General features: G+C 29.6%; 4 protein-coding genes across 8 annotated transcripts; 2 read left to right on the forward strand and 2 right to left on the reverse strand.

Moving 5' to 3' along the window:
- Window positions 1–102: 102 nt before the first annotated feature.
- On the forward strand, window positions 103–1,064 carry LOC139095979 (ribosomal RNA-processing protein 7 homolog A). Of its 2 annotated transcripts, XM_070647556.1 has the most exons (3): window positions 103–200; window positions 258–486; window positions 568–1,064. In XM_070647556.1, exons 1-3 carry the CDS (start codon window positions 170–172, stop codon window positions 1,016–1,018), a joined length of 711 nt encoding a protein of 236 aa, XP_070503657.1. In that variant the 5' UTR covers window positions 103–169; the 3' UTR covers window positions 1,019–1,064. The 2 variants fall into 2 exon arrangements, with proteins under 2 accessions (XP_070503657.1, XP_070503656.1); XM_070647555.1 differs by having other exon boundaries at window positions 258–1,064.
- Window positions 1,025–2,259, reverse strand: LOC139095978 (uncharacterized). The gene is made up of 2 exons (XM_070647554.1): window positions 1,780–2,259; window positions 1,025–1,717 (listed from the first exon to the last, which is right to left on the reverse strand). The coding sequence occupies exons 1-2, from the start codon at window positions 2,122–2,124 to the stop codon at window positions 1,067–1,069; spliced, it is 996 nt and encodes a 331-aa protein (XP_070503655.1). The 5' UTR covers window positions 2,125–2,259; the 3' UTR covers window positions 1,025–1,066.
- Window positions 2,260–2,475: 216 nt separating this feature from the next.
- Window positions 2,476–5,978, forward strand: LOC139095940 (nardilysin-like). The gene is made up of 4 exons (XM_070647508.1): window positions 2,476–3,010; window positions 3,074–3,301; window positions 3,369–3,864; window positions 3,919–5,978. Exons 1-4 carry the CDS (start codon window positions 2,641–2,643, stop codon window positions 5,924–5,926), a joined length of 3,102 nt encoding a protein of 1,033 aa, XP_070503609.1. The 5' UTR covers window positions 2,476–2,640; the 3' UTR covers window positions 5,927–5,978.
- Window positions 5,979–6,022: 44 nt separating this feature from the next.
- LOC139095941 (zinc finger C2HC domain-containing protein 1C) lies at window positions 6,023–10,385 on the reverse strand. Of its 4 annotated transcripts, none has more exons than XM_070647510.1 (6): window positions 10,249–10,385; window positions 9,281–9,495; window positions 7,555–7,665; window positions 7,072–7,497; window positions 6,613–6,912; window positions 6,023–6,553 (listed from the first exon to the last, which is right to left on the reverse strand). In XM_070647510.1, the coding sequence occupies exons 2-6, from the start codon at window positions 9,314–9,316 to the stop codon at window positions 6,197–6,199; spliced, it is 1,230 nt and encodes a 409-aa protein (XP_070503611.1). In that variant the 5' UTR covers window positions 9,317–9,495; window positions 10,249–10,385; the 3' UTR covers window positions 6,023–6,196. The 4 variants fall into 4 exon arrangements, with proteins under 4 accessions (XP_070503611.1, XP_070503612.1, XP_070503614.1 ...); XM_070647511.1 differs by lacking the exon at window positions 10,249–10,385 and adding an exon at window positions 9,554–10,224; XM_070647513.1 differs by lacking the exon at window positions 9,281–9,495 and having other exon boundaries at window positions 10,249–10,378.
- Between the last annotated feature and the right edge of the window lie 606 nt (window positions 10,386–10,991).

Consider the following 10,991-nt stretch of genomic DNA (forward strand, 5'->3'; position numbering starts at 1 on the left):
TGAAGTTATTTTTCTTTAAAAAAAAAATGCGCTGCTAGGAAACTTCCAATTCTCTAGTCATCCAATTTATTTTCTAATTTTTTAAGTAACGGTTTTTTAAAATTTGAATGCCATGTGGTTTAAAAACAAAACAAACATTTTTGCAAGAAAAAATTAATAAAATTTAAAAATGACCTCTGAAGAGATTAGTGAGTTCAAAGGTAATTATTAATTGATTTCTAAATTACTATATAATTATTGAAGTATTCCTTTTTCAGTTTTAAAGCTGAGATTTTCAGAAAATGATGAAAAAGATGCACATCAAATATTTATGAAGAAATATAGATCCGACAAAAAGTCTTCAAATAAACCAGCAGGGAAAACACTGTTGGTTCTTAATATTCCACCATATGTTACAAAAGAATCGCTCATGGATGTATTTAACGTTATTGAAGATGTCGACACCATAACGTTAATTGATGATTACAGCAATGAGCACAAAACAAAGTATAATATTCCTTCAAAGTTCTTTAATGATAAAATTCCATTTAAATTTTTAATTGGATTTGTTGTATTCAAAAAATCAAGTTCATTAGATACAATTTTGACGCTAAGTGATCTCCCTCCAATGAATGAAACACCTGCTGGAATCGAAAAATGGACTGTTGAACATAATAAGAAGATAATCAATATTAATGATATGCAGTCAGAAATTGATGAATATATGAAGCATTTTGATAAAATAGTAGACAATAATCAAGATAATACGGAAGCAGATGAGGATGGATGGATACAAGTTGGCAAAAAAGGACACTATGCAGGATTTAAGCAAAGTGAAACTGTTGTCCATCGATTAGAAGAGAAGCTGCAATATCAAAGGAAAAAGGCAAAGAAGAATCTACAACAAATATCCGGAATCTACGCATTTGAGGCCCGTGAGAATAAAAAGCAGGAACTTATAGAATTGAGAAAGAAATTCGAAGAAGACAAATCAAAATTACAAGCAATGAAACAAAATCGCAAATTTAAACCTTATTGAACTTAATAAATTTTATTTCGTTTTATATAAAAAAGAATGAAAGAAACATTAGGAGAGTCTTAATATTAATTCCATTAATGGATTCTTAGGAAGTGACTTTAATCTTTCCATAAATAATGGAATATTTCCATATAAAAAGTTTTTAGATATTTGTATTAACTGTGCAAATTTTTCCAAGCTTTTCTGAATTCTTTCTGGATCTTTGACTTTAGAAGCTTTTTGGATTTGATCAATTATGATTTCTAAGAACTTCGTATAAACAATTGGTTTGGATGGTGATTTTATGTCTACACTACTTAAACATTCTAACATTTTTAAATGAAGTTTGCTTAAAGAAGGCGTTTCCTCATACAGTTCGCTTAGTATTGTCCAACGAAAGAAAGCACCCAAAAGAAATGTTCCGACTTCTACATGACTAGGTATATTAAATATATAAATGAATGGAGACAATGCCATAAATTCAGTAATTAATTCGCCAACAAGTTTTGTTGGGAGCATGTCATCTTTATATGTTTCAGCAAATATTAAGCATAAAGAATTTGTAAACAACGGTGATAGGGACGGCAAAGATTTTAATTTGTCTAATGAAATATTAGAATAATATGTTATTTCTGAGATTAGTAATCGATTAAGATCTGCTGTGATTCTAATTTCTTTCATTGATGGGTCCATTAAATAGGTGCCTACCGCATTCAAAGCCTAAAAGGTTTTATAAAACATTAAAAAAATTTAATATGCAAGATTATGCTAGATAAATTTACCGGTCCATTTTGTAGCGCTATCGAGATAATGATAAATTTAATCAAAATGAATTTTCTACTGTTTTTGCCGACTTCAAATATACTGAAAAACAATCCCAATCTAGTCGGATCATCTCTTGTGAAAAACTCAGTTAATAAAACAACAATAAGCTGCAATTCCTGAGTGCTATTTAATCGGCTTGCCTTGTTGTCCATAAATACAATTTCACTAATAATTTGTCTTCCAAAAACTATATCTTTCTTTCTCAGAGCATCATCTGCATGAATTAAGGCTTCACGAACTTTTGTTGGATATTCCAAGTCATGCCTTTTTAAATTAATTAAGATCAATTCTCGAGGATTCATTTCTAGAATGATTTTCAACTCAGTTTTATATTTATACTGATTTTCACTTATTTTTCAATGTTTTTAGAATATCAAATGTAAATTTATGTCCGCAATTTCTTTTAAAAGTTAATTAAATGTCATGAACAATCTGTTCAAAACAAAACAACTGATTGTCAAAAAAAATTCAAAATTCATTTAAGCCGTTATTTTTATTTTTAGATATATTAACTAATATGCTAGCTATTGTCTTTCTTTTGTCTATTGCCCGTCTACGCGACGTTTATTTAAAATCGATACAGTTTTTTGCTTAAATTGTGTGAACAATACGAGAAGCATTGCTGTAGTGGGAGTTTAGCGAAATATTACGTTGCCACCAAAATATTTAAAATAGGCTTGCTAAAGGCTCAATGAAAGCGCGAAAAATGCGCTTCCGACGATCATGAGAGGTTATACAATTTTTGATTTTTTTTTTGAAATTTTGTAAACAAGTTATAATTTTTCCTCAATCTGAATTTTCGTCGAATTACTTTTAATATGCTTCAACATTTCAAACGAAACGGAGCACCAATGAAGGAGGCAAAGAGTAAAATTCAAAAAATAATGAATACCTGTTTATTGGAAACTCCAATTAAATCAAAAAGTGATCGGAAGGAATATAGATTAATTTGTCTACAAAATGGACTGAAAGCATTGTTGATTCATCATAACAGTGAAGATCATTTACATGCTGATGATAATTCAAATATAACGGAATCAGAGCATGAAGATGAGGAGGATGCGGAATCCGAATCTGAAGATGAGGAGAACGGACATGAAAGAGAAAAACTTGCCGCTGTTGCTTTATCCATCGGTGCTGGAAGTTTCAATGACCCTGAAGATATACAGGGACTAGCACATTTTGTTGGTAAGATTGCCACACAATCAATAATGAGAGTTTTACATGCAAACTAAACACATTATTTTTTAGAACATATGATATTTATGGGCAGTGAAAAATATCCCAAAGAAAATGAACTGGATCAATACTTAAGTTCAAATGGAGGAGGAAGTAATGCATTAACCGAATGTGAACATACTCTATTTTATTTTGACGTGGTCGAAGAACATCTATCAGAAGCCATGGATCGCTTTAGTTCCTTATTTGTTGCGCCACTAATGTTGCCTGATAGCATATCAAGAGAAATCGAGGCCATTGGTAAGATTTTTAAATTTCATTTAATTTTTGTTTTTTCATATTCAGTACGATTTACTATCCCTTCCAGAGTCTGAATTCCAGAATAATATTAATGACGATGACAGTAGGATCGTCCAACTATTTGCTTCAAAAGCTAACAGACCTGCGTCTACATTCACATGGGGTAATTTAAAGACATTAAAAGAAGAAATTAACAGCGATAAATTGTATGCTGCAGCGCATGAGTTTGGTTCTAAATACTATGTGGCCAATAACATGTATCTTTGTATTGAATCATCAGAATCTTTAGAAAGTCTTCAAAATCTCGTAGAAAAGAATTTCTCTGGAATTAAAAACGGTGCATTAAATCAAAGTCAGAGTTCTTTATCCTATCTTGATTATTTCAAACCTGATTTTCACGATAAAATTTTTTACATCAAACCAAAAAGCGATAAGTGCAAATTAATAATGACGTTTGTCATGCCTTCAATGCAAAAATACTATAAATCAAAACCACACGATTATCTAGCGTACATTATTCAACATGAAGGTTTTGGAAGTTTGAGCAGTTATTTGAAACGAAAGTAAGTAACACATAAATTTCAAATTTTAGTCTCTGACAATAAAATATTTTACAGTCTTTTAGCATTGCATGTTGAGGCCGGTGTAGAAGATCAATCATTTGAAGGAAATTCTTTCTACACTTTATTCGGGATTGACATTCTATTGACAGAAAAGGGTTACAACAACATCGAGGAAGTTCTACAGGCTATTTTTTCTGTACTTTTAATGCTTAAGAATACTCCAATGGAAAATCACGAGCAGGCATATTTGGAACTAAAAAGAATACGTGACACTTCGTTTGATTATCAGGAAGAAAAAACGTCGAGTGAAAACACTGAGGATTATGCTGTCAATATGATCTACTATGATGCTCTTGATATAATAACTGGAAGTGACAAATTTTTTCAATTTGATGGTAAAATGGTAATGGAGCTAATTGAGATTCTCAATGGAGGAAAATTCAATCTTTTGATACTCACTGATAAACATAATCAATATCCAAAAATTGAAAAATGGTTTGGAACGGAATATGATGAAGTTGATTTTCCTGAAAATTTTCGGAAAATATGGAGCAGTCGTCAGTTATCATCAGAATTTTTTATGCCATTGCCTAATGAATTTATTTGTTCCGATTTTGACATTGTTTACAAACCTAATCTCGAAAATCCTGAATCGTATCAAGTCATTTTACCTGAAAAAATTATTGACAATCAGAAGATGGAGTTGTGGTACAAACTTGATAGTAAATTTTTGCTACCACATGGATTTATTAATTGCTATTTAGAAACTCCAAACACATTTAAAAGTGCTCGTAATATGGTACTTACGTCTATATATTCGTTAATCCTGAAATATTATTTAGATGAAAAATTATATCCTGCTATTTGTGCTGGTCTTGGATATAGTATAAATGCTGCGGAGAAGGGACTGCTTATTAAATTGAGTGGTTATAATGAGAAATTGTTGCTTTTGCTGGATATAATAACTAAAGAATTGAAAGAAATCCCATCGAAAATAGAATGCAAAGTATTTGAAACGTTTCGCGAACAATGCAGGAAGAATGGATATAATAATCTAATAAATTCTAAGTTTGTAACTCGAGACTTGAGATTGACAATTTTGGAAAGTCAACATCAATTCTGTCTAGATCAATATGCTATGACAGAGGATGTAAAGTTTGATGATATTGTAAATTTTGCTACAAATTTTTTTGAAGAACTTTACGTAAAAATTATGGTTCTTGGAAATTTTGAGAAAGTAGAAGCTTTTAAGATAGCTGATAAATTTAATGAGAATATCAAAATTACAAAGAATATTGACAAGCAATTGTTAATATCAAGATCAAGAAAAATTCCAATAGGATTGCCAAACATGCTATACGTTAAAAGCTTTTTACCTGGTGATAACAATTCAACAATAACGAATTACTATCAAATTGGAAAAAGTACAATAAAGACACAATGCCTGGTCGAATTTATTGAGAAGCTTATGCAAGAACCGTTATTTGATATACTTAGAACAAAAGAGCAGTTTGGATATTCAATTTCATGCAGTCATCGCGTAAATAATGGAATTGTTGGATTTACCATAACATTACAAGTTCAAGAAGAAAAGCATTCAACTATTTCTGTTAATGAACGGATTGAGAAGTTCCTTAATGAAGATTTTAAGGATATCATATCAAAACTTACAGACGCTGAATTTGAAGCTAATCAAAGCTCTTTAATAAAACTAAAAATGATGGAAGAAGTTGAAATGGAACATGAAAATAATAGGCTTTTTGCAGAAATTTCTAGTGACGAATATCTTTTTACGCGTCTTGATTTTGAAGCTGAAATGATTGGAAGATTAAAGTTAAAGGAAATTCAAGAATTTTATAATGAAACTCTTCTTAAAGCACCAAAACTTTCAATTCAAGTTATTGGTATGAATGGAGAGAAAGTTGAAACAAATGTGGACACCACTCCAAAATTGAAGCATCTCGATGTCAATAATTATGAAGAAAACATTATTACAGATATTAATGCCTTTAAAGATTCTCTGGATTTATATGAAGAATGGAAAACTGTTGTAGATTTATAAACATTTGCTGTCTTGAATAAAAATAAATGAATCTTGAAGTATGAATATTAAAGTCACAATTGTTATAGAAATAATTTTAAATATTTATTTATCGACATGTTCGTTGCACAAAAAAAATATATGGATCAATGCTTAATACGTTCAGGAAAATTATTTAGATTTTGAAATTTCATATAATTTTAAGGAATATACTAATTTAAGATTGTGTCACAAATACAATGTTATTAAAGAATTATTTTGAGGTCAGAAATGCTTCGATTAGTAATTTTCTTAACGTCGTTTAATAGAACTTGTCGTTTTTGATGCTAAACTTCCACCAGTTTTAGGCTTAGGTTTATTGAGAGTTTGGCAAATAGGAATATGTCTAGAAGCAGCAGCTTCATTAAAACGACGTGAACAGTTGGGACATTGGACGTAATCCGGATTTATTGAAGGAGGTGGAGGAGGCAAATCTGATAATTTTCCACCTTTGGCGACATATGCTTGCATTTCCTTTGCAGCACGAATTGTCTTTACGAAATCTTCATGTTTGGCTCGCCAATTACTGCTTTTACTCGACGGTGTTGTCGCACTTTTAACAGCAACTCTAGAGATTGGCTTCTTATTATAAGTTTCTGCCTCTGTACCCTAAATAATTAAAAGAAAGAAAATAACAAAATAATTGTACAAAAATTATCAACGCCTACTTGAACTCGTTTCTTTGAAGAGTCATAAATTTTCCGTTTTTTCGTCTTCATTTTTTGACATATGACTTGATGCTTTTCAATTCGATCTTCAGCAAAATTTCGCTTGCAAATAGAACAGCGAATTAAACCTTCAGGAACTGGCGTGTCATCAACCTCATCAAAGCTGTTTTGTTGAGAAGATTTTGCTGATGGAGTTTTACTGTTTGTTGCAGTTGGTTTAGGACTTGTATAAGCTGTTGAACGAACTGAATTCGAAGACGTTGTGCTATTACCGCTCTTTGTTGATCTTGTGGGACTGGGCTGCATATAAAACGATTTTCGATTCATTTTAAATAATTTCGCCAAAAGTGGTTGATAGGAACTCAATCACATTAATAACTAATTTTTTTAAAATCATCGCTTTCTGCGATGTTATAATTTTTTTAAAAATATTTAAAATAATAAAAATAAAGTACCTACCTTCTGGTTAGTTACATTTTTTAATGGTGCTGATGTCATCGCTAAAGGCTTTCGAGTAGAATTAATATTTGATCCATTTTTTTCAGTCACTGTATTTGATTTTGTTGAAAGCTTTGAAGAAGCTGCTGTTGACTTAAAATTGACTAGAACTGTATCACTTGATTTCAAACTTCGATCCAATGTATCACTACTAGTAATATGATTATTTCCATTAATATCATGATTGATTAAACGATTTTGTAATGGAGGCACAATCACTTTTGTATAGTTTGGCATTTTTTGATCTCGGGAATTTTTCGATGGTCCAATAACCTGCCGTTGTTGCTTTGTTGCCTTTGAAGTGTCTACTGTTATTGGTTCAAGAAGATAACTTTTATCGATTCCAGCTGTAATCCTGCTTCTTCTTTCATCAAACATTGCACGGACCTTTTCAATACAATACTTATATTTTCCATCAAGTTTGCTTTACGAAAATATACTTACTTTTCCTGCTCCTAAACTAGATGTCAGCAATTTTTGTTGTGTATCATCATAGCCATAAAGATCATTTTTCTTTTGAGTATTTTCTTGCATCACTTTTTGCTGATACCGCATCTGCTCATTGAATATAAAATGAATTATCAATTTTCTGTCATTCTCCTTCGTTATGCTATGATACATTATTCTGTTCATAATTGATTATTTATAACGCACATAATAATCAATAATCAAAAGTGATTACATTTATCGAATAAACCTCACGTTCTTTTAATCGTTACTTTATATATATTTATAGAGCGTTTTTGCTTCATATGATTTTTGCCAAGCCGATTACAGTAAAGTTATCTCCAAAAATTTATTATTGTTAATCCATCATTAACTAAAACTACTAATTTAATTAATAAAAACTAGGAAATAAATCAATAAGTGTGCACAATGAATATTGTTATGCATGATGACAGACCTCCTTCTAAAAACAGGCAAGCAGTGGAGATGAAGGTTGCATGACTTAAAAAAGTAGTCATGAAATCATCATCTCTACTATTGACACTCACACATGGTTTTACATATATGTACATTCAACGGATGAATCACATTTAGTACTGTGAGCTTAAAATGATTTGTGACGTCATTCTCGCTACAAACTCTCTTGCTAAAACTTTCTTACTAATTTCCATTTATGGTTAATCCAATTCATAATAACGTTAGATTTTGCAAAATTTAAAAATTAGACTAACGATAGACAATCCAAAAAGGAATGAGTAACAAAATAAAATTATTAAAAAAATTGTATTCTATTTTAGCAATTCTATATAATTAAATAATTTATTCTTTTTAACCGTCAGTCTATCACAAATTAAATAGTGTTTATATAATGTTCAATACAATATATACTCACAAAAAGGTTGTTGGCGTATGATTCAACTTAATATTAATACTCTCATCCAAATATGGTCAACTCTAAATTTACTTATATATGAACGAAAGAGGTTTATAGACTTTTTACAGTTTCTATAAGACTTTTAATTCTCATATTATCAATATGCAATTGAATTTCCTTTATTCTATTTTGAGATTGTGCTTATTTTTATTGAACCATGCATTAAAACTTTAATGAAGTTCAAGGTTATTTTAAAACATGTATGTATAAAAGAAAGGAGGAAAATGATATTGATGGTAATCAAAAAACGTTTGCTGTGCAAATAGATCAATAAAATATAGAAAGCGAAGGATTCATTATTTAAATCCTGTCTAACTTTTACTAAAAAAAAACTTTTTAATTCTGCATAAATGTAATCGGACAAAAACATTCTTAAGCAACACTGTATAAAAATTATTGAGAATCATTGAATGGGCAGATCATTATTGAAAAAGTGCGTGTACTCATTCAAGGCATGACATCGAAATTATCAAAGAAATTTTGATGGCGCATAAACTCTTTATGATGCATGATATCTAATTAGTTTTGACAATGATAAATGAATAAGCAAGAAATTATACATGCTGTAGATTCTAAACCTTTATAATCTATAATTGACAAAACTTAACTTTATAACGGAAGAATTTTATTCATTGCTATTTTAAATAAATTAAACGATTTTGAATGAGTAAGCTCTTTGAAAATTGTGTAGGTTGTGAAGTAAGAGTCTAAATTTCCCATCAATGACAACAAAATAAAAATTTTCAATAACAAATCAGCTATGGCCATTTAACTGAATTTTCTACCCACCTGAATCTGTGCTAGCCGGCTACCTTGTGAACTCATAATTTATCTTTCTCTTTAAAAATTTAGATTAATCAAAATGTTTTCTAATTTTTAATTTTCGCTCTCATACAATCACTAAATATACATATGTATTTTCCTGAACTGTAACAGAATGTCTTATTTATGCAATTAAGTATTTGACTAAAGCTTCTGTTCTGATTATTTGACGATCAAAATACCTAAAGAATAAATAATGCAAAAAAAAACAACAACAATGAATATAAAAGATGTACGTACATAAATTATGAAAGATAGAAATTTTTGTGTCCAGACAGAAATCAATAAATATTACTATTTTATTTGAATAGCACATTCACACTATAATTTACATATCAATCTGTTACTAATGTCCGAAGAGTAAGGAATATCATGTGAATGACTTATTAATAATTTATTATATTCGAATTCGAAAAAGGATTTCAAAAGCTAAGATATAAATTGGAAATACTATCTGACAACAAAGTAGAGCCGTAAAGCCATTCATATAATTGTAATGAATTTTCTATTTTTGGATAAACTAGATTTGTCCTTGACAAATAAAATGTATCTAATAATTTCAAACAAATTTTATAGAATTATTCATAAAAAAATGATCTAACTAAAATTGTTTGTGTTTGTTGGATATGGAATGCACATGGGACTTAACTTTAGAAAATAATAAGGAAGAATTCTGTAACAATACTGAACTAAACTTATTTTAAACAAGTGACAATTTTGTTGGCTATAGAATTTTTGAAAATATTATACACAATAATCACATTATATCCAATCTTAACGAGAATTAAAAACTGACTGCTTTCTGAATTTATTTTGTTTAAAAAGAAACAGAAGTTACGGATTTATCACTATAACAACCGAAATATGCAATCGCGGCTATAAATGTCCACAACAAAATGTTTATGCGCGTAAATTTAATTTTACTCTCACTTTACCTTCCCTTTTCACTTTTGATTTAGGTAAGGAAAAACTTTAGTTAATGATTGAAATTTAGAAAGCGAAGAATAGGTTCTATATTAAAATTTTTTAAATATTTTTTTACTCAGAATTGTTGATCAATCGACAGAATAAATCGAAATGAAACGCGAAACGCGATTGACGTTATATTTTATTTAACTACTACTAAGTTTGCAAGACATGTACACAAAGAAAATGGAAACAAAAATATCAAACCACTTAAATATTTTTTTTTAGTCTGAAAGCTCTCCTTCATATACTACCTGCTCTTGAGTTTGTACGATTTTCGTTTTTGTGTCTACTTTTATAATCATTTATGTTTACATTTTGTGTCTCATGCCTACACGCTAAAATGTAAGCCCGACTGTAACAATGAATTACTCGGAGAGCTGAAAACGTGTTTACATGGCAGCAATTTAAAATTAGTTGCATAGCAACTAGAACTTTACGTAAACGTAAATGAATAGTTCTAAATTTTAAAGAACCTAGATAATATTTTTTTAAATTTTTTCAAATTTTTATTATGAAAAATATAATTTTATTTTTCAAAAAATTTTGTTGGTCCTTAATTTATAAAAAAAGTATAAGGTATAAAAAAAAATTTACAACAAGCAGTTCGGCACTTACATATCTAATGCAAAAATACCAGTGAAAAAGCATTAATTCTTAATGACATTGACACGATAACCCCATAACAAAACGCAAACATGAGATATGAACA

Source organism: Chironomus tepperi, unplaced genomic scaffold, assembly GCF_022539635.2.
Source record: "Chironomus tepperi strain 1889 unplaced genomic scaffold, CSIRO-AGI_Ctep_v1 contig_376, whole genome shotgun sequence".
In the NCBI taxonomy this organism is placed as follows: domain Eukaryota; kingdom Metazoa; phylum Arthropoda; class Insecta; order Diptera; family Chironomidae; genus Chironomus; species Chironomus tepperi.

Excerpts from the sequence above, each read along its gene's own strand:
- LOC139095941 (XM_070647510.1), bottom strand. The coding sequence starts at position 9,316 with ATGAGTTCACAAGGTAGCCGGCTAGCACAGATTCAG. Across the intron at positions 7,498-7,554 it reads CTAGTTTAGGAGCAGGAAAA|GTCCGTGCAATGTTTGATGA; the intron begins GTAAGTATATTT and ends TGTATTGAAAAG. Across the intron at positions 6,554-6,612 it reads CTTCAAAGAAACGAGTTCAA|GGTACAGAGGCAGAAACTTA; the intron begins GTAGGCGTTGAT and ends TTAATTATTTAG.
- LOC139095940 (XM_070647508.1), top strand. The coding sequence starts at position 2,641 with ATGCTTCAACATTTCAAACGAAACGGAGCACCAATGAAGGAGGCAAAG. Across the intron at positions 3,302-3,368 it reads AAGAGAAATCGAGGCCATTG|AGTCTGAATTCCAGAATAAT; the intron begins GTAAGATTTTTA and ends TATCCCTTCCAG. Across the intron at positions 3,865-3,918 it reads AGCAGTTATTTGAAACGAAA|TCTTTTAGCATTGCATGTTG; the intron begins GTAAGTAACACA and ends AATATTTTACAG.
- LOC139095979 (XM_070647555.1), top strand. The coding sequence starts at position 170 with ATGACCTCTGAAGAGATTAGTGAGTTCAAAG. Across the intron at positions 201-257 it reads AGAGATTAGTGAGTTCAAAG|TTTTAAAGCTGAGATTTTCA; the intron begins GTAATTATTAAT and ends TTCCTTTTTCAG.
- LOC139095978 (XM_070647554.1), bottom strand. The coding sequence starts at position 2,124 with ATGAATCCTCGAGAATTGATCTTAATTAATTTAAAAAGGCATGACTTG. Across the intron at positions 1,718-1,779 it reads TAGCGCTACAAAATGGACCG|GCTTTGAATGCGGTAGGCAC; the intron begins GTAAATTTATCT and ends AAAACCTTTTAG.